General features: G+C 49.0%; 10 protein-coding genes across 10 annotated transcripts; 6 read left to right on the forward strand and 4 right to left on the reverse strand.

The window, feature by feature from the left end:
* Nucleotides 1–696: 696 nt before the first annotated feature.
* On the forward strand, nt 697–1,311 carry M437DRAFT_37791 (uncharacterized protein; the record flags this gene model as incomplete). Its single annotated transcript, XM_041019712.1, has 1 exon — nt 697–1,311. One exon carries the CDS (start codon nt 697–699, stop codon nt 1,309–1,311), a length of 615 nt encoding a protein of 204 aa, XP_040884705.1.
* A 907-nt stretch (nt 1,312–2,218) lies between these two features.
* On the forward strand, nt 2,219–3,679 carry M437DRAFT_80326 (uncharacterized protein; the record flags this gene model as incomplete). The annotated part of the gene is made up of 2 exons (XM_041027332.1): nt 2,219–2,336; nt 2,391–3,679. 2 exons carry the CDS (start codon nt 2,219–2,221, stop codon nt 3,677–3,679), a joined length of 1,407 nt encoding a protein of 468 aa, XP_040884706.1.
* Nucleotides 3,680–4,720: 1,041 nt separating this feature from the next.
* M437DRAFT_36828 (uncharacterized protein) lies at nt 4,721–5,557 on the forward strand (the record flags this gene model as incomplete). The annotated part of the gene is made up of 1 exon (XM_041019518.1): nt 4,721–5,557. One exon carries the CDS (start codon nt 4,721–4,723, stop codon nt 5,555–5,557), a length of 837 nt encoding a protein of 278 aa, XP_040884707.1.
* Nucleotides 5,558–11,456: 5,899 nt separating this feature from the next.
* M437DRAFT_37758 (uncharacterized protein) lies at nt 11,457–12,305 on the forward strand (the record flags this gene model as incomplete). Its single annotated transcript, XM_041019703.1, has 3 exons — nt 11,457–11,716; nt 11,849–11,981; nt 12,042–12,305. The coding sequence occupies 3 exons, from the start codon at nt 11,457–11,459 to the stop codon at nt 12,303–12,305; spliced, it is 657 nt and encodes a 218-aa protein (XP_040884708.1).
* Nucleotides 12,306–13,159: 854 nt separating this feature from the next.
* M437DRAFT_37937 (uncharacterized protein) lies at nt 13,160–14,953 on the forward strand (the record flags this gene model as incomplete). Its single annotated transcript, XM_041019744.1, has 3 exons — nt 13,160–13,253; nt 13,302–13,345; nt 13,400–14,953. The coding sequence occupies 3 exons, from the start codon at nt 13,160–13,162 to the stop codon at nt 14,951–14,953; spliced, it is 1,692 nt and encodes a 563-aa protein (XP_040884709.1).
* A 168-nt stretch (nt 14,954–15,121) lies between these two features.
* M437DRAFT_80330 (uncharacterized protein) lies at nt 15,122–19,151 on the reverse strand (the record flags this gene model as incomplete). Its single annotated transcript, XM_041027333.1, has 3 exons — nt 15,122–15,381; nt 18,114–18,226; nt 18,295–19,151. The coding sequence occupies 3 exons, from the start codon at nt 19,149–19,151 to the stop codon at nt 15,122–15,124; spliced, it is 1,230 nt and encodes a 409-aa protein (XP_040884710.1).
* Nucleotides 19,152–19,648: 497 nt separating this feature from the next.
* M437DRAFT_37324 (uncharacterized protein) lies at nt 19,649–20,551 on the reverse strand (the record flags this gene model as incomplete). The annotated part of the gene is made up of 3 exons (XM_041019606.1): nt 19,649–20,017; nt 20,084–20,347; nt 20,450–20,551. Coding segments are annotated over 3 exons (735 nt in total), but the record flags the coding sequence as incomplete, so codon positions are not given.
* Nucleotides 20,552–20,726: 175 nt separating this feature from the next.
* Nucleotides 20,727–21,137, reverse strand: M437DRAFT_37611 (uncharacterized protein; the record flags this gene model as incomplete). Its single annotated transcript, XM_041019666.1, has 1 exon — nt 20,727–21,137. A coding segment is annotated over one exon (411 nt), but the record flags the coding sequence as incomplete, so codon positions are not given.
* A 2,405-nt stretch (nt 21,138–23,542) lies between these two features.
* M437DRAFT_71491 (uncharacterized protein) lies at nt 23,543–24,372 on the reverse strand (the record flags this gene model as incomplete). The annotated part of the gene is made up of 2 exons (XM_041025683.1): nt 23,543–23,862; nt 23,925–24,372. 2 exons carry the CDS (start codon nt 24,370–24,372, stop codon nt 23,543–23,545), a joined length of 768 nt encoding a protein of 255 aa, XP_040884713.1.
* A 666-nt stretch (nt 24,373–25,038) lies between these two features.
* M437DRAFT_62073 (uncharacterized protein) lies at nt 25,039–25,374 on the forward strand (the record flags this gene model as incomplete). The annotated part of the gene is made up of 1 exon (XM_041024019.1): nt 25,039–25,374. One exon carries the CDS (start codon nt 25,039–25,041, stop codon nt 25,372–25,374), a length of 336 nt encoding a protein of 111 aa, XP_040884714.1.
* Nucleotides 25,375–27,415: the final 2,041 nt, after the last annotated feature.

Raw genomic sequence — 27,415 nt, forward strand, 5'->3', positions numbered from 1 at the left:
CTCCACGGAAAGAAGTGCATTAAAGGCTATTCCAATGGCCAGCCTCACATGTTGATTACAATTGTGCATTTCGACAGCTTATGATAACCCTTGTACCTCAAGAGTGAGATAGGGTCAATGGCAGAATTTTGACTGACCTCAGTGTACGGGGAGGGCGTGAGATCAAGCAGAACGCGTCTCATGGCGTTCATCCAAAATCATGATCTTCGTTCAACTTAGCATACCGCCATGTGGCCTCAATAGTTCCTTCGCGTGTGCTGAAGACACTGTTAGGTAGCTATAGAAATGCATGATGCTCGAGAAGAGTGTGGTTTTCGCAGAAAGAAGACCATGGCAGGCTATTTCGATGGCCAGCCTCACATTGTGATTAACTGTGCATTTTGACAGCTTATAATTAACCTTGTACCTCGAGATGCAGGTAGAGTCAATCCAATACTGGATTGAAAAACCAGGACTGACCTTTGTCAGCACACAGGGAGAGTGTAACGAGTAATATGAATTGAAGCATGCTGCCCGCTAGCAATTTCGAGGTGGGAGACGAAGGCGGCAATTTCATGCTGTGTAACATTCGGCGCGACTGCAGCCTTCTGCAGTTTTACGTGCCGCAAAATTACATCACGACCCATAGAAATATAAATCCCCACCTGCTACACCACTATTCTTTTCCTTCAACAACTCAACTATCCTTCGATCAAGATGGGCACTCGTAACCTCATCCTCGTCTACTACAAAGGTCAATACTGTGTCATTCAGTATGGCCAGTGGGACGGGTACCCTGCTGGGCAAGGCCTGACCATCCTCAACTTCCTCCTTGACCCTACGAACATCCAAAAATTGGAAGGAGTCCTGGATGATAGCGACAACCGCATCATCGTCCTCAGCGATACAGAGCGAGACGCTTACTTCGAGGATCTCCACCGCAAGCAGATCGAAACGAGAAGTTTCATGCCGATACCTGCCATCGAATCTCTTTCTCGCGATACTGGAGCAAAGATATTGAACATCTTAGCAAATGCTACGGAACTGGAACCTGTCAAGATTCACCTTTGGGGCATCGATTTTCTTGCGGATGATATCTCTATGGAGTGGGCCTGGGTTGTTGATCTTGATAAGAAGGTTCTGGAGGCGTTCACACACTGGGACAGATATAAGATCGTGGATGAGAGATCGAGATTTGAGGAGGTGCTTGGCAGTGAGAAGAAGTTGCCGGGATTAGTGAAGAGGTTTGGTTTTGATGAGCTGCCCAAGGACAAACTCATCTTTCTCGGAAAGTTTGAAGAGTTGCTTGTGGATGAGGAGCATAGATGGTGATGACCAAGAATGGCAAGTCGAGGTGCTGAGATCGGTAGAGTCACTCAGAGACTAAGCATCGAAGTAGATCTTGAGAATTGACCTGCATGGTTTTGCAACAAGATTATGTGCACGCTGCTGAACCCCGACTCAGGATAGCCAATCTTGAGAGAGATGTTCTTGCATCAATTCTGTGCGCTCAATCACGAGATAGCTACCGTGGACTCAGGGCGAGTATGTCAGGAATCAGTCAGAGCTGATGCTATGAGCAGGTAGCTACAGTAGACAGTCATGGCTCATGAAAATAACTTCGTGTTCCTCTGGTGATCGAGCAAGATGGCAAAGAATCCGTGCAAATCTGCTTTGTGAATTAGTCAAGCTCATCATATGAGTATCCAATTTTCCAATATGGTTCAGGGGTACTGTGAGCATTGAATGTGAGTCGTCATGAGAGGGTTTCATTACATCGCTCATAATTCTGTGCAATTGAATTGTGACGTTAGTCAAGGTCGAGAAGATCGTATATCCTTGTCGGGAGTGCTGATTGCCGCCATCGTCTTTGTTGTGGTTTCCAGGCCGGAAAATTGAGCAAGCCATCGAGCTTGGGCTCGGCATCAAAACAAGTTCTTCCTCGACAAGTTTAATTGTTAGATCTTCTTCTACCCAAACATACATTGCGCGTGTTCGCACAGCTCCAACATCCATCCTCCATACAGCAAAATCTGTCACCACGTCCAAACGCAAACATCTTCTCCGACACACTCTTCAGTTCAGTGTTGTTTCTCACGCGGCTCAGCTCTTCCGCGTGAACGTTGCGAACACTCTCTGCTTTCCCAAACAACACTTCGCATCCTTATCCGTCAGTGGCTTTACACGCTCTCATTTCTCAAGCTTGTACCTCCCGGAGCGCATAGCCACAAGCAAGCAGATGGATACAGAAGCTCTTCCATCTGACCTTGTCGCTGCGGTCATCCGCCTTAGCAGGATCCCGCGTGCGAGACGTGCTCTCTACGAGCTTATCGATACCTATCTCCAGCCTCCTCATGGTAAGCATATAGTGTAGATGAGCATGCTATCTGAATGACGCTGACATCATATAGGCATGTTGGATCTCCCGCTCGAAATCTTGGAGCATGTGGTCACTTTTGTGGGCCCAGAGGGTCTCATTGCTCTCCGAACAACCTGCAAGAAGCTGGAAGAAGCGACCAGGAGTAGATTTATCGACCGCTTTATCGAGTGCCGCCGCCATGTCCTCAGCATCTACAGTCTCAAGGCTTTGATCGATATTGCCGCTCATCCTCATTTTGGACGATTCGTCAAGACAGTTATTCTCGATACCACCTGCCCCTTCGAGCACGACGGAAAAAGATACGTCGCCAGCACCCAGTCCTTCAATCATCATGATGCCTGTAAACTTCTCAAAGAAGCATTCCGCCAACTGAAAATGCATGGACAAAAAATCGCCTTAGGCGTGACAGACCGCAATCGAACCAGCCACGGCATCTGGAAGCTTTTTTCACCACGATCCAAATTCCATCTTCTTAAGCAGGATAGGAGATTCGTCTTCCTTATCGTTCGCATCTGCGCCAATGAGCTCGATATCATTGTCAGCAAATGGGTCTTCGAATTAAGGGAGGTTTGTCCAGCCGCGACCAGAGACAAAACTGTTCAAAAGTTCGCGAGCGAGGCTCTCGATGTCACTAGAATTCTCTCGCCCTCTAGATCACTCAAGTTCAATGTGTTGCAGGCGCACTTTAGCTTGCACATAATTGAATTTGAGTTGATCTGGGACCATGAAGAAAGGAGTCTGGAGATGTCTGGGCTCGCACAGTGGTGTCCGCGCCTTGATAGAAATGTGGCCTTTAACCTACTCGAGGGCCTGGACTTGGTAGCAGCAGCAAAAATCACCGAGTTGACACTGTCAAGCTGTCGTATTGCTTCGGACATCGATCATGACCAGTTCATCAAGTTTATCCAGACTTGCTCTAAGACTCTGGAGAGGGTGAAACTCTCGGGGATCGTCATTGCACACGACTCAAAATGGAGCCCAGTACTCCGGCTTCTCGCTCGTGCTCCTTACCTGGCGAAGTTCGAGTTGGTAACACTTTCAAGACAGTTTCAGGCTCGTGTCAGCTCCGAGAAGCGGACCGTTGTGGTCGTGTATGTTGATGAATGGTCTGGTCATGGTGGCAACATTTCCGCCGAGCTGGATGATTTGGCTGCCGCCGTCGAAGCAGACGAGTCTACGTGGGAATCGCTTAGCAACAATGATCCGAAAAAGTGGATGTACCGCATGACAGGCCGCAAGAAGACTCCGAACACGCTCGATGCCGAGTCTGCCAATGATAATGGATCTTTCACTTTCGCCAACCTCCAACGCCCTCGATGAGGTCCTGCTCCTACCACACGCACCGGGGCTCAACAAGCGACAACATCACTCTGAAGGGAGGGCTGACATGCGCGGGGAAGTCAATATCTAGATGCCATGATTCAGGAAGGGAGAGAGAGACAACAAAAGTTAGGTTTAAATGCCTACTGAGTGTGGGTAAAATGGCAGTCAAGCTGCGCTTACGTCCAACGTGGCAGTGACAGGAGCGCAAGCCTTTCTGCTCGGTTGAGTGCTGAAGGATGGAATGCTTCAATCACCTAGTGGTGGCCTTGCCAGTTGCAAGACGATATTCCAATCAAGACATGTCTGGCGTGCTTTTTTGTTCAGTGCTGAGCATGCCACAGTATACTCCCTCTGTTGTAAAGCTCGGACTCGAAACTATCAGAAGGCACGGAAGTATAGAGTCTGCTGACGTGAAGAAGAATCACTCCTTCAATGGCAAGTTTGCCGAGGAAATAAAGGTTTATGAATTCGGATAGTAAATCTCGACCTGCTGCTGTTGGAGACTGTAACACTGATACTTATGGTCTACTGACCTGTTGGAAGCCAGTCGACTCTCTATTTGAGAGCCAGAGATCATGCTGCTGTCCCAATGCGCAAAGTTTTCGTGCCCGTATGGCTGCCAAGGAGGAACAATGGAGGGACAGCTTCTGGTGACAGGTCTGCTGACAAGGTAAAGGGCTTGTGTCTCATGACAGTGAGGTTCGAGGGCTTCAATCGAGATAGGATCCATCCATCACAAAAGTATCATTGCTTCGAGATAAACTTTTCCAGAATCTTCGCCCTCCTCCTTGGGTGCAGATGACAACAACAATTCATCGAACAGAATAAGATTAATGTCCAGGATTTCCCAATGGCAGTTTGCTAAGGAAGAAAAAACAAGTTTGCTTGGAAAGCGAAGGAAAGGAGAAGAAAAGTGAAGCGAGCAAGTCTCGTCACAAGACATGCGATTGTTGAGTCTACCGAGCGCGACATTTCGATTTTCCTCTTCGACAACAAGTTGCTTTCTAGACAAAACATTCATCTACACACGACACAATCATGGAAGGGCAAATTGAACAATCAAAGATCATGCAGGACATCGCAGCCTTGGAACAAGACAACCTTGCACAATTTCTTGTGGAGGCCTACAAGTTGATTGCGCAATGTTACAATCGCGAAGAAGATGAACAGTGCATCGAAGGATGCCATTATCTGCTCAGCACATATCGGGTCTCGCGTTTCTTCTCAATGAAATTATACGCACTCATTAGCATGTCATCCGAAGACTGGCATGACGCCGAGCACTATCGCGAGCGCGCGGAGCGTCTTTACACCACCTTGATTAATGAGTTGCCTGAGGACGCAGAGCCGGGTCAGGATTTTGTCAGCATGCGGAACGATTTGGACGAACTTGCGCAGTGCCAACTAGTGAACAAGCCAGACGTTGACGAAGACGAGGACGATGATGACGAGGACGATCAATACCCTGAACCATACCCACAGAGTCTAGTGGTGCCCGACCTCGTCGCCATAGTCGGCAGAGATGGTACACAGGAAGAATATCAGCGTGTCCAATACCTCATCGAAGACTGTGAAGACGGCGACGAGATCTACGACAAGAGAGAATTTACTGCATATGCAGACGCACTTCAGCGAATCCTTGACAGCAGCAACGTTCCTGCTCTCCTCGCTCTGAGATTGTGCATTCTCATCTCATCTAATGTACCTGATCGAAAATTAGCCAAGGTCAACTTGGAGATAGCTGAAATACTTTGGGAGGAGCAGAGAGACGAGTGGGAATCTCAAATGCCGCCCGATGTCGACACTTTTATGCAAGCTGCGCGCGACGCATTGGACTTACTTGTCAAGAAACACCAGGGTGCCGCCGAGAGCTGAGACAGTTTCGCAAGCTGGTGACACATCGGGAGACGCAACAAAGTTGGACCTGCTTTACCATCCAGGCTACGTTCTGATGCTGCCAGATTCATTCCTGGTGCAAGCGCCCTCAATAATCAAGACTCTGTCAGTGGCTTCAAGTTATCTGACAGCTTGTACATTACTAAGACGCCAGATTCGCAGCGGAACCAGAACCAGGACCAGGACCAGGTTAACAACAGGTCTTTCGGTAATGATAGTGCAGGTGAAGCAGGGGCCAAGCGCCACAAATAGGAGCTCACCATGAATGAATAACCGCCTATCGATGATGAAGAACAAGCAAGACTTGAGCATCCAGAGCAAGAAGATTCGCCAGTCTGGTGATGTTTCGCTAGACAAAGAGCTGTCACAGCTCCCTGATGATATCAGAGGAAGCCGCAGTCCAGCGTTTCAAGCCAGAGAGCCAATCAACCAAGCAGTCTCTTACGAAGAACATCCCTCCAGCCAACAAATCATTGGAGGCGAAAGAGCCACTTGCATCGGCTGTCAGTCCGTTCAAGGGCAAGGACTTGTTTCAACATACCTCTACCGACCCCGAGTAGGGCTGGCCCTCAAAGGTCGAGCGGGCGTTGTGTCCCACCAAAGCCACTGCTGCCAAAACTGTTCTAAACCCTGCCGCCAACACATCGACTCACAGTCTTACTATTCCTCACGCTAGTCATCTGCACTTCGACCTTGACAATCCGTCTACTGCGAATTTCGCCTCAACCCACACTCCTTCCGGAAGAGGACGCACTGCGGTGACGTACAGCCTAGTTCTCTGTTCAGGGTATCTGCTGCCGAACCCTTTGCGACCGAGACCTCCGACGCTCAAACGCCCACAATCTCTTGAGCCTTCTATATTCCGAGCAGGGTAGCTGGAGGTACTGCGCGTGGCTCTGCCCGTCGTCAGCTTCCTGTTCCTAGAGCTGCAGATGGACACGCTCAGTCTGCGTAAGTAGTTTCCAACATATATTCACCGAGGCTCAAACTGACAAGTTGTAATGGCAACACAATCAAGAAGGGGGAGAAGCAAGACTCCCACACAAAGTGAGAAACGACGAGGGCGATCCATCTTCATCCAAGCCTTGATCTCCCAATCAAGCTTGTCTACTTGTTACCACGATCTTTGCTTGTGGGACCCAAGGCCAAAACTCGACTTCAAATCAATCTAATGGTCGAGCGCGATTGGTACAGTACACTCCCATGTTCGAAAATGTTATGGAAGGAAAGAGAGCGGAAGTGGGGATTCACAAGACAACGCACACTCATACACCGCCAAAAAAAAAAGAATTGATAGACTTTCCCTAAATGCATACCAGTCTGCCCGACATGCCTAGATGACACTCATCTCCGTCATATGTGTCATTTCACTGGACATCTCACTAGGGGCGACACGAGTGTTGATGAACAGTGTGCCATGAATGGGAATAAGCAGCCAAAAGATACATATGGTCAATGCCTCTTAATCGTTGCAGATAAACTCATAGACAGTCAGCGTGCCTAGAATGAACGTCGTATAACTATCCCGATCTCGATCTTTATTTAGCAGTGTCACGGAGAGTTTTCAATAACCACCTCAACGTGCCCACAGGCTGATGTCGTGGCTGGCAAAGTTGGAAATATTTTTCGGAGGGACCGTTATAGGTAGGTTGAGGCTGCGTCGGCCAAGCCGGCCCAACGCCCTCGCCTTTTCCACGTTTCAACGTGTCCTCCTCGTTGAAGCAGTTACGATCGTGGAGTGCAGCTTCCAACAACGTCTATTCTCGAAGACATTTATATTGTCTTCATTTGTTTATCGCAATTCACCAGATCCCTGACGTGGAGACAAGGCCAATTCGAGGCCACTCTATATCCCCTTCCATCTAAATCCGCGGCGATTGACACGAGGCGCCAAGTGGTAGTAGTGCGGGTCGACTCCAAAATTGCGGCAGGGCACGTCGCTAAAAATTGTTAGGGTTTCGTAAAAATCCAATTTGCAGACGGGAAGACGGAACCCTGCACCAATTGATCGACAGGTACAGCACGAACAGTGTGGAGGCGGTCGAACTCGAACTGGTACCCCCCATACCTTTGAATTGATTGCGAAGGATTTCGAAGGATATGTGTCAAGATATACACGACCTATCCAGGGTGCTGGTGTTGCTTGTATGAGTTGTACCTGTCAAGCCGCATGGCTCAGGCGCCGACGTCTCAAGCTGAGACAGAATTTTCGCACCCCACATAAGCCACACCAGCGATACGAATCCTTTGTAGTTGCTCCGTACACATGATCGTAGGTAATTTTGATGTTCGCCGACCGCCGAGGGCGGCCCTAACTGGCTCAAAGTCAATTTATGCGTCAGAGGCCTGCGGATACGGGACTAATTATGTTTCTACGAGGATCCGTCCATACTAGCGCAGGTACGGTTCCTTGGGCGAATTGGCTGCAGATCAGCCTCGCCCATAAACATGCGATATCCCAGCTGCTCAGACAGTCCTGCTTTGCTCTTCGTCTTCTTCCTTCTCTGTTTTGTCGATTATTCTTCCCGTTATACTTACGGGCTTTTCTTTCGTTAATACTAACTTTTGCCGACTGTTCGGCCTCCACTCGTTATGAGATCTTTCATTCCGGCCCTTATCGGCCTCGCAACGATTGCTGTTGCCCAGAACAGCACCGTTGACTGTGTCACCGCTTACACCAAATGCTACGACTTCGATCTTTCGAATGACAACATATGCTCTTCTGAAGCCTCTGCATGCAAGGACTCGTGCAGCACTCAACGCTCGAACTGCATGTCCAGCGGTTCTTCTCAAAGCGTGTGTAACTCGCGTTATGATACCTGCATCGGTGTGAACTCAACCAGCAACCTCGCAAGCTCTTGCTTGGCTCAAGTCATCCCCTGTTACGCATCGGCCTCGCATGATTTGACCAACGCTTGTGACTCTAAAATCGCGAACTGTTGTTTTGACAAATCCAGAGATATGTATGATGGTCACTAATGCACTGTCCAGGCAAGCAGGCGTGTTCAGCAATCCTCGATATCTGCAACAGTGCAAACGGTTCAGAGGAATCTTGTCAAAAGAACTATAGCGCATGTCTTGGGGCAAATAACGCTACCGCCCCTTCTTCGTCTTGCATCGAACAAGCAGAACAAGCCTACCTCAACAACGTCGCCGACAATGATGTGAGCATCCCTTGATGGAAGGAGTTAACACTAGCTGACCATATTGCCAGGCTGCTGCCCTTACAGCCACTTGCAAGCAAACTTGGTGAGTATATTTGTCGACATAGAAGAGGAAAGAGGCTAATATCCTGTAGTGGTGTTCTCAAAGATGCGTGCATGACAAGTGGTGACGACAGCCAATGTGAGGAATCATTCGAAAAATGCCTTGGAGCCGGACAGGTCACTACCAGCAAGGTTCACTGTATCTCCGAGGTTGAGGCTATGATCCAGGCAGGAAACAATGACAACGATATCGAGGCCCATAACGCCCAGTGCAAGCACGTGACACCCGTACTACTTTTAGAGGATATTGCTAACCGTTGAGAAGGGACTTCTGTGCTCGTGGCAACGACATCCTGTCCGGCAGTGGAAACAAGGCTGACAACGCAACCGCTCTGTCGTGGTACTCTAGCTGCGTTGGCGCCAAGAACCTTCCCACTCTGACTTCGAGCTGTGTCTCTAACAGTGAAGCCTCATACCTCAACGCAACTTCCGGCGACAATGCACAGGACTCAGAACTTGCCACATGCAAATCACAGTGCGGATACATGTATTCGACCTGCTTAAGTTCGGGGGATCCTAGCGTCAAGGCGGGCTGTCTCGCATTTTATAGCGCATGCACTTCAGGCAACTCCACCACTTCCAGCTTGAACTGCGTCGCCGCTGTTGAGCAATGCTACCTCGACGGCAAATCTGATCAGGAATGCGATTCTGAAAATGCTCAATGTAAAAATGAATGTACTAGAGCACGCTCCACATGCGGCTGTAAGTCGAGACTTTATCTCTCTTGATGATACCCACTAATGACTTCATAGCGAGCGGTGACTCCAGCATTTCAGCACAATGCGATTCGGCGTACGAGTCTTGTCTCGGTACCTCTCAATTGAAGCCCTCCATCGTCGACTGCGTCTCTCGTACTGAGGCATGCTACACCTCTGGCAAATACACTGATGCTGAGTGTGATGCCCAGAATGGTAAGATGAAAACTCCGTTACACTTCTTACTTTATACTAACCTGTATATTAGCCATCTGCAAAACAACTTGCTCCAGAAGCGTAATACCCCCGAACTGAATTTGACTTTTTAGAAAGATGCTAATCTGTATATCAGATGGATACTTGCACCAGTGGTTCGAACTCCACCTCTGTCCACTCGGAGTGCCTCACCCACTACGAACAGTGTCTTGGTAGCTACGAAGTGTCTCCCATCTCGACCATCGACTGTGTCAAGGATGCTACAACCTGCTTCCTGGATGGCAACGCATCGAACAATTGCTCGGCTTCAACGGCTGTTTGCAAGACCCAATGCAGCAGAATGGTATGGTTATCGAGTATGAAGTGATGATCTAGGCTGACTTTTTGAACAGAACGATGTCTGCCTCTCCAGCGGCGACGCCTCTGTGAAGCCTGGTTGCCAAAAGCGTTATGAGAGCTGCTTGGGCGAAAGCGTAGAAGCCGAGGAAGCTGCTCAGAACATCAACTGCATCAAGAGATACACTGACTGCCACGCTCCCGGTTCCTTAATTCCTGACAACGAATGTCAACGTCAAAACGCGGATTGTGAGTAGATACATATCTGCTTCTTGGATACCGCTAATATTCTTCCAGGCAAAAACACATGTAGCCAATGCATGTTTCACCCTGTTGTCTTGTCTGAAGGTTCTCAAAGCTAACTCAATATAGTGCTTGATTCTTGCGGCTCATCAAGCGGCAACGCCTCAACTTCGTCCCAATGCCAAGGTATGTCCAATCAAGAGACCGGAAGCTGAGGTGATGCTAACAGCAATCAGGTGTCTATAATGGCTGTCTAGGCAACATCGCTACTAGCCTTGTTGATTACCAACCCCTGGACTGCGCCGGCAGAAGGAAGACTTGCCTTTCCACCACAAACTCGACAGCAGAGTGTGATCGTGAGGACGCCATCTGCGGCAATGCCTGTGCCACCACCCTCTCAACATGCTTGACAAGCACGACTGCTGATGACGCTGCCTGTAACCACGTTTACATGTTGTGCCTCAACAAGGACAACTACAAGGTCACCAGCATCCCCGCCAGCCTGAAGCCTACCGCAAGCCTTCCCTCCGTCAACACTACTGCCAAGGCCACTGCTGCTCTGACTACTGCTCCCGGATCTGGTGCTTTCTCCACTGGTGCTGCATTCGTTCCTGGTCCTTACAACAACGGCAGCTCTTCCACTGCTGATTCTCAATCTGGCGCCGTTTCCGTTGCTACATCCACCGAGAGCACTGTTTACGTTACTGATGTCGTCAAGACTACCGTCACTACATGCCCTGTTGGCCAGACGTAAGCCAATGCCTTGTATTTTAGTTCATCTTGAAAATATGCTAACAATTTCTCAGCATCACCTCTGCTGGATCTACCACTGTTCTGACTGCCCCTTCGGTTATGACCACCTCGGTCACTGTTAAGAGCACTGTCTCGACCACTAACCTCCACACCATCACTGTTCCCGTTGGTGGAAACAACGCCATTCCTTCGCAGACTTCCACTTCGCTCGAGAGCACCGTCTACGTTACCGATGTTGTCAAGTCTACAGTTACCACATGCCCCGTCGGCCAGACGTAAGATTCATCTTTCTTGATCTGATAAACCTAACTAACATTTCCTAGTGTCACCTCTGCTGGATCTACCACCGTCCTGACTGCTCCCTCTGTCATGACCACTTCAGTCACTGTCAAGAGCACTGTTTCCACCGTCCTGACCCACACTGCCATTGTTCCTCAGTCTTCTCCCGTCAGCCCCGAGCAGACCACTCCTGCATCCGTTGAGGGTCACGTTGCTGTCCCTTCGACTGTCGTTCTCTATAGCACCAAGGAGATCACCATCACTAGCTGCGCTCCCGAAGTGACTAACTGCCCAGCACGCCAAGTTTCTACCACTGTCTTCCCTACCGCCATCACCATCTCCAGCGTTTGGTCTCGTGTTTCTTCCATTCCCGCAGCCTCTTCGCCCGCTGGATCTGCCCCCGCTGGATCTGCTCCTGCTGGCTCTGTTCCCGTTGAGTCTGGCTCTGCCGCTTCTTCCGCTGCCGGTTCATCTCCCGTCAGCCCTGAGACCACCTCGGCCGCTGTCACTATTCCTTCGACCATGTTCTACTACAGCACTGCCATCGTCACTGTGACTAGCTGCGCTGAGGGCGTTAAGAACTGCCCAGCCTCTTCCACAGTTGTCGAGACTTCCGTTGTCCCTACCGCATACAGCGTCACTAGCGTCATCTCTTCGTCTTGGACCCCCATCGAGTACACTAGCCCTGCTGCCGGTGTTCCTCAGGAATCCGCCCCTGCTGTCTCTGCTCCCGCTCCCATCGCCCCCACCTCCGCTCCCTTCGCCGTTTCCAACAGCACCATGATGTCTGTTGGCCCCAAGGGAACTGGTATTGTCGGAACTGGCTCTGGCAGCAAGGCCACCTCCACCTACTCACCTTCTCAGTACACTGGCGCCGCCAACAAGGTCGGTGCTGCTGGTCTGGCTGGTGTTGCTGCTTTCGCCGCTTTCCTTTTGTAAGCAGTGTGTTAATAATCTTGTACAAGATTTGTTGATTTGAGGCGCTGCATTTTAATATTCTTCAACCCCGACTTTCTTTCCTTTTCCTATTTCTATCTTTTGTATATACGACTTACTCTATCTTTATAGCCTGATAGTCCAGGCACTTTTTACATATAGAATCCCAGTTGACCTCAGAAATATTGTTGCATTGTCTTTTATCATACGTTTTTGAGTCAGGATCGAGGCAGGTCATGCCCCGCCCTTTTTTCGTGGTGGGGTTTGGTTGCGCCTGCCACTTCCTCTTCCTTCCTTTTCTTCAATCTGCTAGCCCTCACGTGTCGTCTCGATTTCTATTGAATCGCTCTTCTACGCTGTCCCCAACTTCCCATCACCGAGCGACAATTGCTCCATCCGATCATATCGTTTCGAAGCGCTGGCGCGAAGATGGCGGCTAATGTTTAACTCGAACTATCCCCGGCGCTTGGGCGACGCGCCCGAACGATGAATATGATTGACGCAACCAAATCGCCAGCAGTCTGCTAATATGTCTGCGACCGTTATCACGCAGTAGCTCAAAGACAGAATACGCTGGGTTGCCGTAGTGCGATGACATTCGTCCTCGACCACTATCCCTGCATGCTGACAAGTATCGGGCGGTTTGGATGCTATTTACGGTAGGTACAGACCGGAAAGTGATGCGGTGCACCTACAGGCAGGCTATCTGAGTATGCTTGTGTAAATAACGTAAGTATATCTGACGAAGTCTTCCCGGTTTTGGTCCCAAGTTTTGTTCATCCTCCTATCATCTTGGTCTCGGGTTTTATTCCTTGCGGTCCAACCTCAACGACCAGCCGGTGGTGTGCAGATAAGGAATGTCTCCTGTGCTTTTGATCATCCTGTTCTTCCGCGGAGCATACGCAAGTGTTCCAAGGTCACTTAACTATGACACGACTGTTGGTCCTGACGGTATGTGCACAAAAGGCAAAGTCTTTCTCGTTGACTGACAACGAAAAGGGCCGTGGAACGCTTTGACCCAAACAGTCTCCTGGCCGGAGCAAGTATGTCTTGGAGCAGTCGATTTTCTGGATGACCTGCTGACTTTTTATACCAAGAATACTACTTTGCTCCCTTCCCTGACCAAGACCAATCTATTCGTCCATACAGATGCATGCTCCGACCCTCGTAGTGCTTGCCCTCAGTCTCAAACAGACCTCTGGACTGGTTCGATAGGCCCATGGTCTTGGATGAATAGTACTCCATTCAGCGCCTCGACATGGGACACTTCCCTTGGTCCTCTGAATCTATCTGGGCAAGCAAGCTATATCAGCGATAGGATTACTCTCAAAAGCTCCGGGCAACATGACTCATACCTTGACTTCACCGCCAATGCCATTGATCAAAGTATCAACGTCAATTACCTATCACCAAATGTATGGTACACACTGGATACAGGGTTCCTCTCATTGTATGGCGGCGCAGCACATTTTGAGTACAGTTCTGTGAATGGGAGTGACGTCTCGTTGAACACCACTTTGCCGTTGGCGTATGCGCAAGATGCTATTCCTTCCGCGTTCTACGGTCTTCATATTGGCTCAGCTTCGACTTCAAGCTCAGTACCTGGAAGTCTCGTCATTGGAGGGTATGACAAGTCCAGATGTCTCACAACTCCGATCGTATCGAACACGGACACATTCGAGCTGACTGATGTTGGTCTGGGTGTCGCCAGCGGAGACTCTCCATTTCCCAAGGATGAAAAGCTGCCAGTGCGCAATCTTCTACAAAGCCATGGAGTCAGCAGCATCAAAGCATACCCAAACCCAGGTGTGCCATATCTGTACCTGCCTCCGGAGACTTGCGCGGCAATTATTGAGCATCTTCCAGTCGGCTTCAATGAAACTCTGGGTCTTTACATATGGAACACATCGGCCCCTTCGTACCGTAATATCATGACTTCTCCTTCCTATCTTTCTTTCAACTTCAGTTCGGAAACCTCCACAAGCACGATCTACCTGCCTTTCGCACTTCTAAATCTCACTTTGGAGTGGCCGCTTGTCAATTCTCCAACTCAATACTTCCCATGCTCACCATATCAATCTCCGGATGGCAGGTTCCATCTTGGACGTGCATTCCTTCAAGGGGCTTTTATGGCGCAGAATTGGCAGACAGGACAGTTGATGCTCGCTCAGGCACCAGGACCAGACATGGCTGACTCGTCTCTGATCACCATTTCTGCCAATGGCACTTCCTCAGTCCTACCAATGATCAAGGCACCATCATGGGATTTGACGTGGGCTTCCAAGCTCACAGCATTCCAGCGTAATGGAAGCGATGCTTCGGAGCACGCCAATGGTGTTGGCCACAAAGGACTATTGCCAGGAACACTAGCAGGTATAACTATTGGTGTTATAGTTGCTGTGACGCTTGTTGCTGGAGTATGTTGGGCTTGGTTGAGACGACAGAGGGCGAAAGGGACCCAGATTGACAATGAGAAGATGCCTCGAGGGCTTGTGGAAGTTTGTGAAACGGGATCTGTGGCATCATCATTGCTGCCCATCGAAGTCTGGGCCCCTGGAAAGCATGGGCTGACATTGGATCCTATCGAGCTGGACGTCACTGCCATCAACGAACTTCATGGTACATCAATGGAAGGAGATAAGAGAAGATGAGCCACCTGCACTTGTGTTCTTGGCTACATAGCGCATGTAAGATGTGCAAATCTCCATGTACTTGCGATAGTCTGTAATCAGAAAATCGTAGCTCGTACCACAAAGACCAGCAACACTAGTTCCGACGCTGAAGCAATGGACTACGCTGTGAGCTCTAGGTGCTCGAGTTCAGTTTGGCGAGTTCAACTTCTCATAGGCTTTGCGAATGGCTTCCCGGAATTCAGCCTCTATCTTGAGGGCTTTCTTGAGACGTGTATTTTCCTGCTGAGAGGCTTGAAGCTGAGTCTCAAGCATCTTGATTTTGGCTCTCGAGTTCTCTTCTGTGGTCATTGTTGTGTTGGTAGCATTGTTCGAGTCATCAGGTGCGGTGTCATCGAGCTGGGAAGTAGAGTTCTTGTTTTGAGTGGTCGACATGGTTGTTAAGATAGCTAATAGCGATGTCAGCCGATTCGACAAGAACGTCAGTGGAATACATACACCGTAGCTCGGGGAGAGGCTGGTGTGCGCGCAAAGAAGATGATCTTTAAGTGAAGATTGACGATGGCTGTGGACGTTTTGATAGAGTGCTATATCTGGTCAGTCTCGCTTTACAGATGAGTTACATATTCACCATACCAGAGAAAGAAGCGACGAAGGCGGAAGTCAACAGAGGCGCACTGTGGGACAGGCAGGTCCTGGAGAAGCTGCAATGGGACAAGCAGTCGACAGTCATCATTGATAAAGGAGTAAAGGATGTTTTCGTAGTGTTCGAACAAGGGTTGATTCACAGGAGAATAGCTCACTTATCGGCCTCCTCCTTCACTCGGCTTCCTCGTCAAACACAACATCTCGTGCTGACCCACAGCTCTGTCTTCTTCTGCCAATGATTCCTTGCCTTTGGTTCTTTATACTTGAGCGTGAAAGATAGGAAGAAGAGGAGGGAGAGGAGAGCAAGTAATTCATACCTATATAGTACGCCAGGATAGATGATTGGCGTCAAATTGAGGGTCACGCGCATCCATGTGCAGACTGCTGCGAAGCCAATTGATTTAGGGACACATGAAGTACAGCAATATTAGAAAAATTGAATTGTATAGTCCTTGCTGTTGAGAACTAAAAATTCTTTTGTTCGTACAGTCTTGTCCAGCTTGGAAATCCTTCGCCTATACCATACTCATTCCCATATCTGTCATCCCTAAGTGCGCTGGATAACCAGTGTACAGACTCTCGCATTCTTCCCTGCTCTATCAATATCTCCTACTTCCTTATCAATCGAAGTATATGTTCAGTCACGGGAAATGTCCTCGCTATCGTCATGGGTGCTTCTCTTCTCCGAAGGTGTCATATTTGTCTCGGGTCGGCATTCACCAAGCCAAAAACTGATGATGGTCTGCCTTCTGCCTCTTCGAAATCATCGCCAGTCTTGAGATAATCAGCAGAGTGATCGGTCGGAATCGTGTAGTTGTTCCAAGCTTGAGTGTAGGCTTCCAACTTTGAGCAACATATTTGATGCTTTGTTGACGAGCTCAACACGAGTCTCTCAGCCATGGGCGGATGTGTTCGCTCCGACAGCAGAAGCCTTCTAGGTATCGGCCAATCTCTTCTCAGTCTCTAGTAACCTCTTCCGTGTCAAGGCGAGTTCATTGTTTGCTTCGGCAAGTTCCAGTCGTAGCTGTTCAATGATCTGATCTTTCTGAAGAAGGAGATTCGAGTGAGGATCTGTGGTCGTTGGCTCGACGTGTGGAAGTCTTCTAGAGATGGGCTTCTTGACTCGTGGTTTCGAGATAATCGCTGGCTGGATGGATATTGTTGTTACTTCAGGAGTGGATCGCGGACGAAGGATTCGTTTTGAAGTGTTTGCAGTCAAGTCTTCGCCGGAGCGCTTGCGTTTCATGGGACTGTCTGATGCCATTGTGTCTTTTTGATGTTTGATTTGCTTACTTTGAAATACAAGTGTCTATGTATGTTGTTTGAAAAAGGTGGCCTTGTTGATCAACGGCCAATCTCCAGGGTGACGCGATTTCGGCAACGCGAATTTGGCGCGCAACGTCATCACAATCCTCCCTTTCTTTCCAACTGTCAACCACCACGAAGACGTTCCATATCTCTCTGTCAACACTTTGACGATTATGAGGTCTAAGCGATTTGCAGCACAGTACTTTGTGAGTATTCACTAACTGTTTCCCCGCTTGGACGGCAGTACCTCAAGGCTTCTTCGACTTCCTCTTCTTGATCGAAATCCTTCCTGGGCTCTTTCCTGGACTCTTGCCTGGGCTCCTTGCTGGGCTTCCTATCTTCTCTCTCATCGCAATCTTCAGCTTCTTCATGTCTTTCACGACGAACCCCTCCACAATCTCGTCTATCATCTTCTCCTCAGCCGTCTTTACCTTCTCGGCGTCTCTAGCTATTTCCGTCCCACCAGAGAGATTCAAAACTCTGTCGCGATAAACAATTCCCTGATCTATCACACCCGGCATCCATTCATCCGCCTCTAGTTCTAAACCGATTGCCATGTTGCGCTTTATCTTTGAAGCACTTGAGTCGTCTTCGAAAAGGAGACGTACACCGACGGCCGCGAATCCTGAAAATGCTTGACCTCCGAACCTCAAGTATCGTTGATTCCAAAACTCATCGTTGAAGAAGTCCCGTATATACTGCGTCCGTCAGCATTTGCTTGTTATACCTTACGATGGCATGTATACTACCTCCATCTTCATTGCGTAAAAGGTATGATACAATGGTGCCTCTTCTTCGACAGTCCATCTGGATTTTTCATCATAGTACTCGCCGTCGTGGATACCTGGCCACTTCCACGATACCATACCAAAAGGTGTTGTGAGCACTCTTGGATTGGCGGAGTTGGGCTCCATTATCACTCCTTTCTAAACACTGTCAGCGGAACTGCGGTCAAGCATGGGTATGATGCCCTCCAAAAGTGAGTCAATGCGGTTCAGTATACATACATGGACTGCCGCTTCCAAAGCATTCCCCTCTTCTGCGATGCGGCTATCGTTGCAGAAGGGATTGTTCGCCTCAAGCAGTTTATTTGTGTTGAGCCTATATTCGAGCGCTCGATTAGCAGTCATCCCTAAGCAATCACAAGGTCGAAGAAGACGTGCTGATTACCTGAAAACATGGCCTAACTCGTGGATGATGATTGTCGCCAGCCAGAGCTGCGTACGCAAGAAAGAGGACATATTTTGCGCTTCAGGATTGTAGAGATCTGCACGCAACGCGCTGCCACCCGCGATGATGTATCGGAATTCATCGTCGAGGCCGACTCTGCAAGCACGCCTGGTACACGCTTCGATGTTAGCCAACGTTCAAAAGATTCTGGGGCATTCAGAATGCACAAGGCTTACGTGGTTATTCCGCCTCTTAGCCCAGGCTCATCCATCGGATAAGTTTTCGCACAGACACTATCCAAATTCTTTGTATCACCCCATTCGAAGTGTACGAAATCTACCAGCTTCTCTAGCTCGAGAGCAGTCTCTCGTCTCTGCTGAGGTGTCGATCGGCCAGTATAGTATACGTAAACATCCTTGATTTTCTTTGTACCCCTTACCTGTGTCCAACGCTGACCGAGGGACCACAGCATATCAAGAACACTGTCCATCTCCAGCATCTTGGTTACGATCCTCAGGGTGGGCTTCAGACATTCGTACTCATAGTCGGATGTGAGTCGAAATTGGCTACGACGCACAATTGGATGAATGCCATCGTGCTTGCCCATATACAGTCCTGGGGCAGTTCTCAGTCTGCTAACTCTTGCCGCGACCTCCTGATCAATTCTGAATTGGGGCGATATGGGTGAGAATATGCCGGTGCCTGTGTTGATACAACCCAATTGCAACAATTTTGAGGGTGTGAGATACCTAAGAAGTGGGTTATCTCCGAACCATGGTTGGCAAGGATCATAAGCTGGGGTGTCTCTGTTTAGTTCAGGTATTGAACGACTTTGCCTAAGTCCTGGGTAAGGGTTTTTGCCGAGAGCCAGTACAGAAGGAGATACCTCGACTGTGTATTTTCTCCTGACCCAGCCATGTTTTGACGCTGCGTCTTCAAGGGCGGGTTTCGTGCCTATTAAACACAGGTCTGGGTCGAGGACCATTAATTTCAGTTCGTCCTTGCTCAAGGTGCTGGGATCGAAACTCGAGGCATCGAAAGGGGGTGATGGCGGTTTGGATGTGCGCCCTGGAAATAACTTCGGCATGGGCATCTTCAAAGATTTTGCTGGCTCATCGAAGTCGAAGCTAATGAGATTTTGCAACACGAGATGACACAGGTGGGTCAGGCTGAAAAGAAAGTGTTTGTTGCTCAAAAGCCTCTGTTGACCGGATTCGGTGGTCAGGTACAAAGATGTGCATACTATGTGCCACTCAAGCTCGGGGTTTGAATCATATCTTCTTTGTTCACTGAAGCAGCTCCTTGCATCAAGCTTGCCTAGCATGCAACTTCGATTTGCTCGACGACTGAACAACCCGAACAAAGGACGAATTGCACGATACTCAACTAGGAAACTGCCATCAGGAAGCGACCGACACCAACGAAAGGCTCAAAAGCATTACGCTCAGCACATTGGCGAAGACATCTTATCACGGTCGCACAGTCGTCGCAGATCATGCTCGACTCAAGTGGATTTGACTCAGGACTTGATAAGGTATCCGTGTAATCCGACTATCACAGTCTGACTGCGAATCACATCACCAACCCCTATCATACTACTTCATCATCCTCATCGTCAGGGACGTCGTCATCGTTCTGATCTGCATCACTTGCATCCCCCATCTCAATATCAGAATCACTCATCTCTTGACCCAAAAGAGTCAAAATCCTATTCGGGTAAATGATTCCCTCGTCCACATTCGGATACTCGGCATCGGAGTCAATCTCGGGGTCATCTTCCCATGCGCCTGACAGGGGATCTTGCTTTTGTTTGACTGTGGGACTTTCCAGATCGTCATACTTGAGTTGGTCGATTAGTGAGACCCGCACGCCGACGGCTTTGTAGTTGTTTACGGCCCCGTCGCCGAATCGGAGGATACGGTTGTCCCAGAAGTCATCGAGGAAGAATTGATGGACGTACTGGTTTGATCGAGTTAGCAACGAAACATTACCGAGCATCGAGTCTTGTGTTCCCGAGGGACCTACGCTCATAGGCACGGCATACAAAGTATCGTATCTGAAACCATGTTTTGCCGCACTAGCTTTGATGGCAATATCTTCTCGGCTCTCTAGACCTGGCCACCTTTGTGCAGCAATGCCAAAGGGTGTTGTGTCGATACTGATGTTTGTGTGAATCTCGATAAGGATACTGTTTTTGTTTATCACTGTTTCTAGGGCGAAACCTTCTTCGCCGGCTCTGTCGTCGTTGCGGAAAGTACTTATACCATATGTCTCTGTTGTTACGTTATTCTAGATGTTGAAAGGTGAGTTAGCATGGTTCTTTGCGACAAGATAAGGGCTTGTTGGCAGGGACGTTGATGGGTTTGGCTTGCAAGCTCAGAAATTACTTACGAACCAAGCATGAGTCAATTCATGAATTATGACGTTTGCTAGAATCAGTTGCGTTCGCATGTACGCACTTGCATCTGAGGCTGCTGGATTGTAGTAAGAAGCCTGCAAGCAAGGTTAGCCCAAAGTTGGACCGACATGGCGAAACTGACTTACATTCAATTGCGTTCCACCAGAGATGATATAAAGCAGGTGAGTATCGAGTCTGATATCGCTTGCACGCCTGATTGAACTTGTCAGCGAATATCCTTGAAATGTATGTCTTCTTCTGGCAATTCGCCTACCGCTTCTCCCCTGGACGAAGCCCTGGCCTGTTGACATTCACAAGTGTCGACCCAGGACATTCGCGTTCGTGCAGCCATGAAAACGTCACATAGTCGCAGAGCGCTTTCATCTCGCTTTTGGTGTGTACTCTCTGCCCCACTGTAGATCTACCTGTATAATAAACCCGATGCTTTTGTTTTTGAGCTTTCAACATCTCCGTTCGTGGCAGTTTTTGCATCGGTTGCCCTAAAGCAAACCATAGATCCAATACACCATCCATCTCCAGCATCTTGGTTACGATTCGGAGAACTGGTTTGAGGTATTCGTACTCGGCATCTGAAGTCTCTTTCCAATTTGTTCTTCGTAAGCAGGGGTGGATATCTTTGTTGTTGCCGATTATGGTCATGATGCTTTTGTCTGTACTTGCCGATGCTAGTGTTGCAGTATCGACTCTGAATCGTGGTGATACTTCGATCTCAGAGTTGTCATCAGTTTCTAGGTTTATACAGCCTAGACGCTGTAACTCTTCAGGCGCTTCATGAAACCCACAAGTCAGCAAAACCCTCTCGATGGCTCTCTCTCACCCCTCACTTACTGACAAACTGCAGAATCCGAGATATCCCCATCCAAGGCATTTGAACATTATATCTCGGCGTCTCTGTGCCCAATTCTGGAATCCATCGTCTTTGTCTTAGCCCAGGATACGGATTTGTTCCTAGTGCTTTGACGGCAGGAGAGACATATGTCGTTTTCATGATTCGGTAGTATTCTCTTGCTGATGTGGCGGTTTCTGTTTTGGGTTCGTTGCCATCGGCTACTTCTATGGGTGGATCTTGACGCCATAGTGATCGTTGGCTGGAGGGTATGGAGAGGTAGTTGAAGGTTAGAGGGTTGAATGCAGATACACCAGAAGGCGGTGTCTGGTCGACATGCATGTTTGAGCTATCTGACATTTTGGCAAGTTGGATTTTGTATGGTCTAAACCGAAAACGCAATGACTTGATCTCGAACTATAACACAAAGTCTGAAGAACAACTCACGCAGAAACAAAATAACATTCAGTTCAGTTCGGATTCAAGGTTTCTTCTCAGACAATTACGCTGCCAGAAGCCTTTGTAGTCCGGATTGGAAACACAAGGCAAAGACTACATTCCACATCCGCTTTCGGCCCACCAACTAGAGTCCAAATCGAACCCCACCAATTCGACCATTAAGACATCAAAACAACCAAAAATATCCTTCCGTTTTGCGCTACAAAGCATACAGCAGTATGGTGTACGAGCAAAAAAAGACAAAATAAATGTGCTCTCCATCAGGGAATCGAACCCTGGTCTCCCGCGCTTGACGAGATTTTACTCTTGACAAGCGGAAATCATGACCACTAGACCAATGAAGATGAGCCAGCTGAGCTGGTATTGGTTTGATGGTGGGAATTTCAGATTGCTCGTACATATACCTACCTTTAGATTGGATGCAGGTCGCAGAGTCTCGAAGTTACAGTCATGCGACAAAGCAGGTCGCGAGGCATTCAGACTTTGACAGATCAAGCGACCGTAGCGGCATCCCCACCCTTGAAATACTTGAGCTGAAATCAGATACATGATTATTGCAATGCGCATAAAGCCTGATAGCAAGTGTCCAACGAGTACGGATTATAGACGTGTGGACTTGGAAGAATCGAGGCTTGTCAAGTCCGATCCGCTGAGGGTACAACCCTGCCTCAGAGGAAAATTAGCAATGTCAACATGACATACCAGTATGAGCATGGTTCTCGTTCTCGGTATAAATCGCTATCGGTACAAATAGTAGATCTTAAATAAATCTGGTGGTCAGAAGGTGTCACTGAGTGATTTGGCATTGAACAATGAGTCCGTTCGTGCTATCAACCTGAGACCATAGCGCTCGTTGGACGAACTGCAGCAGAAATTGTAAGAAGCACAGGACTCACTTCTCTTGGACGATTTTGACTCGACTCGCTCGATTTGATATTGTTTGAGCTCAAGTTCTGTTAGAGCAGGCGCGATCTCGATTAGACAAGAGCAAAGTGGTCGCCTTCTTCGACTCGCTCCTTCCTTTGTTCTCGAGGTTCATAAGCTAATCAAGCGCAGCTTCTCCATCCGAAAAGTCGTTTCTTCCCAATTCGGCGTAAATTCGGATCATATACCAGGCGCTTTGGCTGAGTGGTTATAGCGATAGACTAGAAATCTATTTCCTTCGGGAGCGCAGGTTCGAGTCCTGCAGGCGTCGTTCTTTTGGCTCTTTTAAGGTCAGTTGAACCCTCCTTTTGGTTGTTGTATGAGGGGGAAAAAGAATGAGAGAATTCGGGCCAGGTTTGGTTGAGATGTGCTGGAATTTGGTGCATGGATGCATAATTTTGTGTGGAGAAATTTGGCGGTGCGGGACTTGGCAGAACTCGATGCGCGATCAATCTTGAAGGGAGAACGATTGATCGAAGTGGAAAGATGTCATAGTGTGTGATTTCATATCGTTCGCGATGCGAACTTTGCTCGTTTTTTGACCAGGGAGCTTCGATGGAAAGGCAGGAGCGATCGAAGCTGTGAACTCGTGTCAAGCCGACTTTATCAACTTTATGCTAGTTTTGATACCCGTGCACAACACTCGGGAGAGGCTCGACGAAGACTTGGTCGATGTGGTCTCCTGCACATGTCGACCGGCGTGATTTTGGTTTTCGAGAATGATTTTACACGCCTTATTCTGGAAGCAGCGTTTTTTCCGTGGACATGTGCGAACGAAGAACCCGGATTCGTACCTTGGATTTATTTCTTATTAAAGAGTCAGCAAATCAAAGGTTCGCAGAAGAACCTTGACAGGCTACTCGGACCTTCGCTCAATCCTGTCCACGCGCTTATACATAATGTCGCTTCTCACTGTGTACTTGACACCTTGAACCACATCATCTCCCGAATGCCAGGGGCCTCTGTGCTGAAAGATGAGAACCCAGCCAGTCTTGGGCAAGACATCATATCTCCGCATCATGTTGTGTGAATGGATGGTGGTTGCGTCTCCCTGAATGTGTCGTCGTCTGTGGCTGAAGTGTTGTTCATCTTGCCGTGGCCGTTCAAGTACAGATGGAACGTGAAGAAGGATCTCTCGCTTTCCGTCAGGGGTCTGATAAGCACCGTCTACGTGTACTGTGTGATTTTTAGTCAACAACAATGACACACACATACTCTGCATGTGAAGCTCAACAAACCTCGGAAGTATTCTCCGCCTTCATATCTCAAGAACCTCAACCTCTCATTCAGCCGACTTGCTTCCCACGCGTCACCTCTCATGACAGCACTTCCATTAGTGATTTCTGCCTGCCTGTCCGATCTTGCGATCACCGGAACAAACGATATGATTCTGCCCCATATTCTCTGAGCCACACCTGACGAATCCCAAATCAGGCGGCCGCATCTGCGTTGGTCATCCTCCTGTCTTTGGAGTCCGTTGCCAACTTGAAGTATAGCTCTTTTCCAGGTGCCACTTGATTCTGCGGCCGAGAGAAGCATAGTACATTCCGACGAAGTAAGGGCGTCGTCAATAACGAAAGCTTGAAGATTGGCGTATTCCGGCAGTGGTGTAGTAGTAAAGTTAACTTGGGACACTGTGGTGCTGGATGTGGGCGTCGACAGAAAGTCTGCAGGAAGAGATTGCATTGCGGCTGTCGTTTATGTTTGGTCAGAACCTCGAGTAGAAGTCCAGGTCCCTTTGCATACATGCTCGAATGCTGCTGCCTAGACTGCCCAGACTGCCGCTTCGTGCATATCGCTGCCCTGCATACGATGTAAAAGTAGCTTTGTGTTCTCGGCTGCACGCATGAAACCACTGCGTACGATCATGTGTAAATTTCGCACATTCAAAGACTTTACAATTCTGCGAAGAGAGTCTGCGCCGACTGATAGAGACTACCTGATGACTTGCGAGCATTCTTCGACACACACACTTGAATGGAGAAGCCCGTGTCTTGATTGAATTGGTTGTTAGGTTGACGAGAGATGAGAGACTCTCCATTGATCCATGAACTAAGACCTACAACCAAAGGTCTACCAATTGAGCAACTGATGTTTCCAGTGAACGAGAGTATAGATACTGCCAGTGTTAGACAAACGGATGCGTATCGTTTCTGCCGTGGTTGAATATTCCGGAGATGTCGTTGATGCAGAGCGCCAACTGCCAAGTCTGGCGGGAAGGTTCATCGTCGCGTGACGTAGGAGGTGAGATTACCAAGCCCCTTGAGACGGCACGTCCAAGATAACAGCAAGTTGGCGACGTGGTTACAACCTCAACCATAAAGAGTCGACGTCCAGCAATGGAGAATCAAGATGTACGCTGAAAGCCAGACGTTGATGGTTGATGTCGATCAGTCTGTACCTGCAGATTGCCCTGGACTTGACCCCGGAACCCCAGATCTCCTGAACACGAGGGGTCCTCATCTCCTTGTGTCTCGAGCTCACTTACGCAGAAACCAGGCTTGGCCAACGATGACGACTATCAACACAATTGAACCCATTGCGACCATACCATACTTCCCACTGCGACCGAGTCTACCCACTGCAACCATCCTCACCGATCGCGACCATATCTATCCATTGCGACCACAAGTACCCAGCGCGACCATCTCACTCCTACTCCCTCGGATCAAGACCTTCATCCAATGACTTGCTTCAGAGTCTCGAGTCCATCTGGTATGCTCTCAACCATGACAACAACGTGATTGATGGCCATCACAAAGATGCATAAAGAGTTGGGCACATTGTATTCTCGGTCTACAACTCAGCCGCTCTCGACCGCCGCTCGTATGCACCATTTATGCCGAGACGCTCTACCAGCACAAGAGTCAAGAGTCAAGATGATTGAAACACACCTCTCGAGAGCTTCGCCGCCACTTTTCAGGCGCCCGCGAGGCTGCGACACACCGTGTATGCTCTGACAGACCCCGCGCATGCACGAATCTGTCGCGTGCCTCCTTACTCGAACCTCTCCGGACGGGCGGCCAGCCCAATCAACCTTGGTGTCGTACATGGTATGCCATGCGCGGCCGCTGTGCACGCGCATTGCACAGGATGACTTTCCCTCCTTCTGCCATCTTCTCCAGCATTGTTGATCATGCAGATTACCCGAGGTCGTTGTAACCTTCCTATCTCCGACCATCCCTAGCGCGGAGAGATGCTGTAATTTCCTGTCAAACAGCAAGCCTCAGCGGTGCCTCAATATTCCGAATGTCGTTTGGACCTGCTACGTAACAATCGTCTTGGTGCCTGAGAATCCTGGAGGAGGCTTGAGATAGGGCGCGCGACAGGCACCTATGACACAGTGGTGGCACTCTCCGAGGTCTGAGCTGCCTGCCTGTGCGCGCTGTGCCTCCGAGGAACCTGCTGAATCCTGCCATACAGAAACGGCACCGGCAAACGGATCCCACTACTCTATGGATTCTGAATCCTACTCCCCGCCAGGCTCCCAACCCTTCCCATATCTTATGCCGACCTTCAGTATACCAGGCGCTCGCAAGCCATTCCAAACGAGTAGGTATCCTGATTGTTGTGTTGAACCCTTGGATAAATTAAAATGTTAGCCAAACACGTGAGGCGCAATTAACATTACGGTTCCGTTGCTTAGCAGGAAGCCAACCGCAGCCAATCGGTTCGGCAAAATTTTCAAGTCGGTCAGTGGCTTTCTCCTACACGCCTCCGCACATCTCGGTCCAACTCCGTCTGCCTATACTCACAACAAATTTTCAAAGCTTTGCGATAACCCTCATGCGAGATAAACACCATCGTATATTTACGAACCATGCGGAGTACCATGGAAGCTGATCCTTCTACGACTAGTAAAACAGCCCCAGATAATACCCCGGGCATTCGATGTGTCAAGGTAACGAGGGATCAAGTTACCGTGAAAGGCAAAGGACATGAATCGTTCCTGAATGACGAACGCCAAGACTACCGAAGGAAGAATTCTAAACCACGCCGCCGTCACGCGCTGCGCTTCCGGATATGCTTGACCCACTCGGTCCGCTTGTCTCACTGGACTGGTATTGGTCAACCATCCCAACGATTGGCCGTATGCCATCAAAATCCTCCCCTCTTGGCGATCCACAGCGTCAGTTTACTAGTTCGGAGGACAACGACGTCGTCGTATTGCCGCATGGGCGAAAAATTGTTGTTACCCTGCCATGCCCATCCGCCGCATAAGAACGTCCCTGTACCCAGTTTCATACAATGTTTCTCTTTCCTTTTTCTAACCACCTCTACCTCTTTTGCGACTACCTTCGAAGAGTGTCTTGGAATTAATCAAGAAATACTCGTACTCCAACAACATCCAAGCATCGTCCACTGTTGCTACGTGGTGATAAGACTCATCTTCGCCTCTGTACGACTCATACCCAAGCGACCTTGAGGACTTTAATTGTCTTCTCCTGAGCAACCTCGACAACACTTCTTCTGCCTCGCGCCTTCACCATCGACTCGAAACTGCAACTCCCTTGCGACTCGACAGCTTACCCTCAACTCTGAAACTCATCCCTTGCGCCATCACATCTCGAAGTGAAACATTAAAGCAACGACTGCACGTGCATTGCTCGCAACTGACTCCTCGAGTGCCCAAGCGACTTTGTATATAACCCGAAGATCCCTTGCAACTCAAACCACCACAGCAACTACCTACCATCAGCAACAAAACGTTCGCACGTAGGCTTGTATC

The sequence above is a fragment of the Aureobasidium melanogenum genome (genome assembly GCF_000721775.1).
Source record: "Aureobasidium melanogenum CBS 110374 unplaced genomic scaffold scaffold_1, whole genome shotgun sequence".
Classification (NCBI taxonomy): Eukaryota; Fungi; Ascomycota; class Dothideomycetes; order Dothideales; family Saccotheciaceae; genus Aureobasidium; species Aureobasidium melanogenum.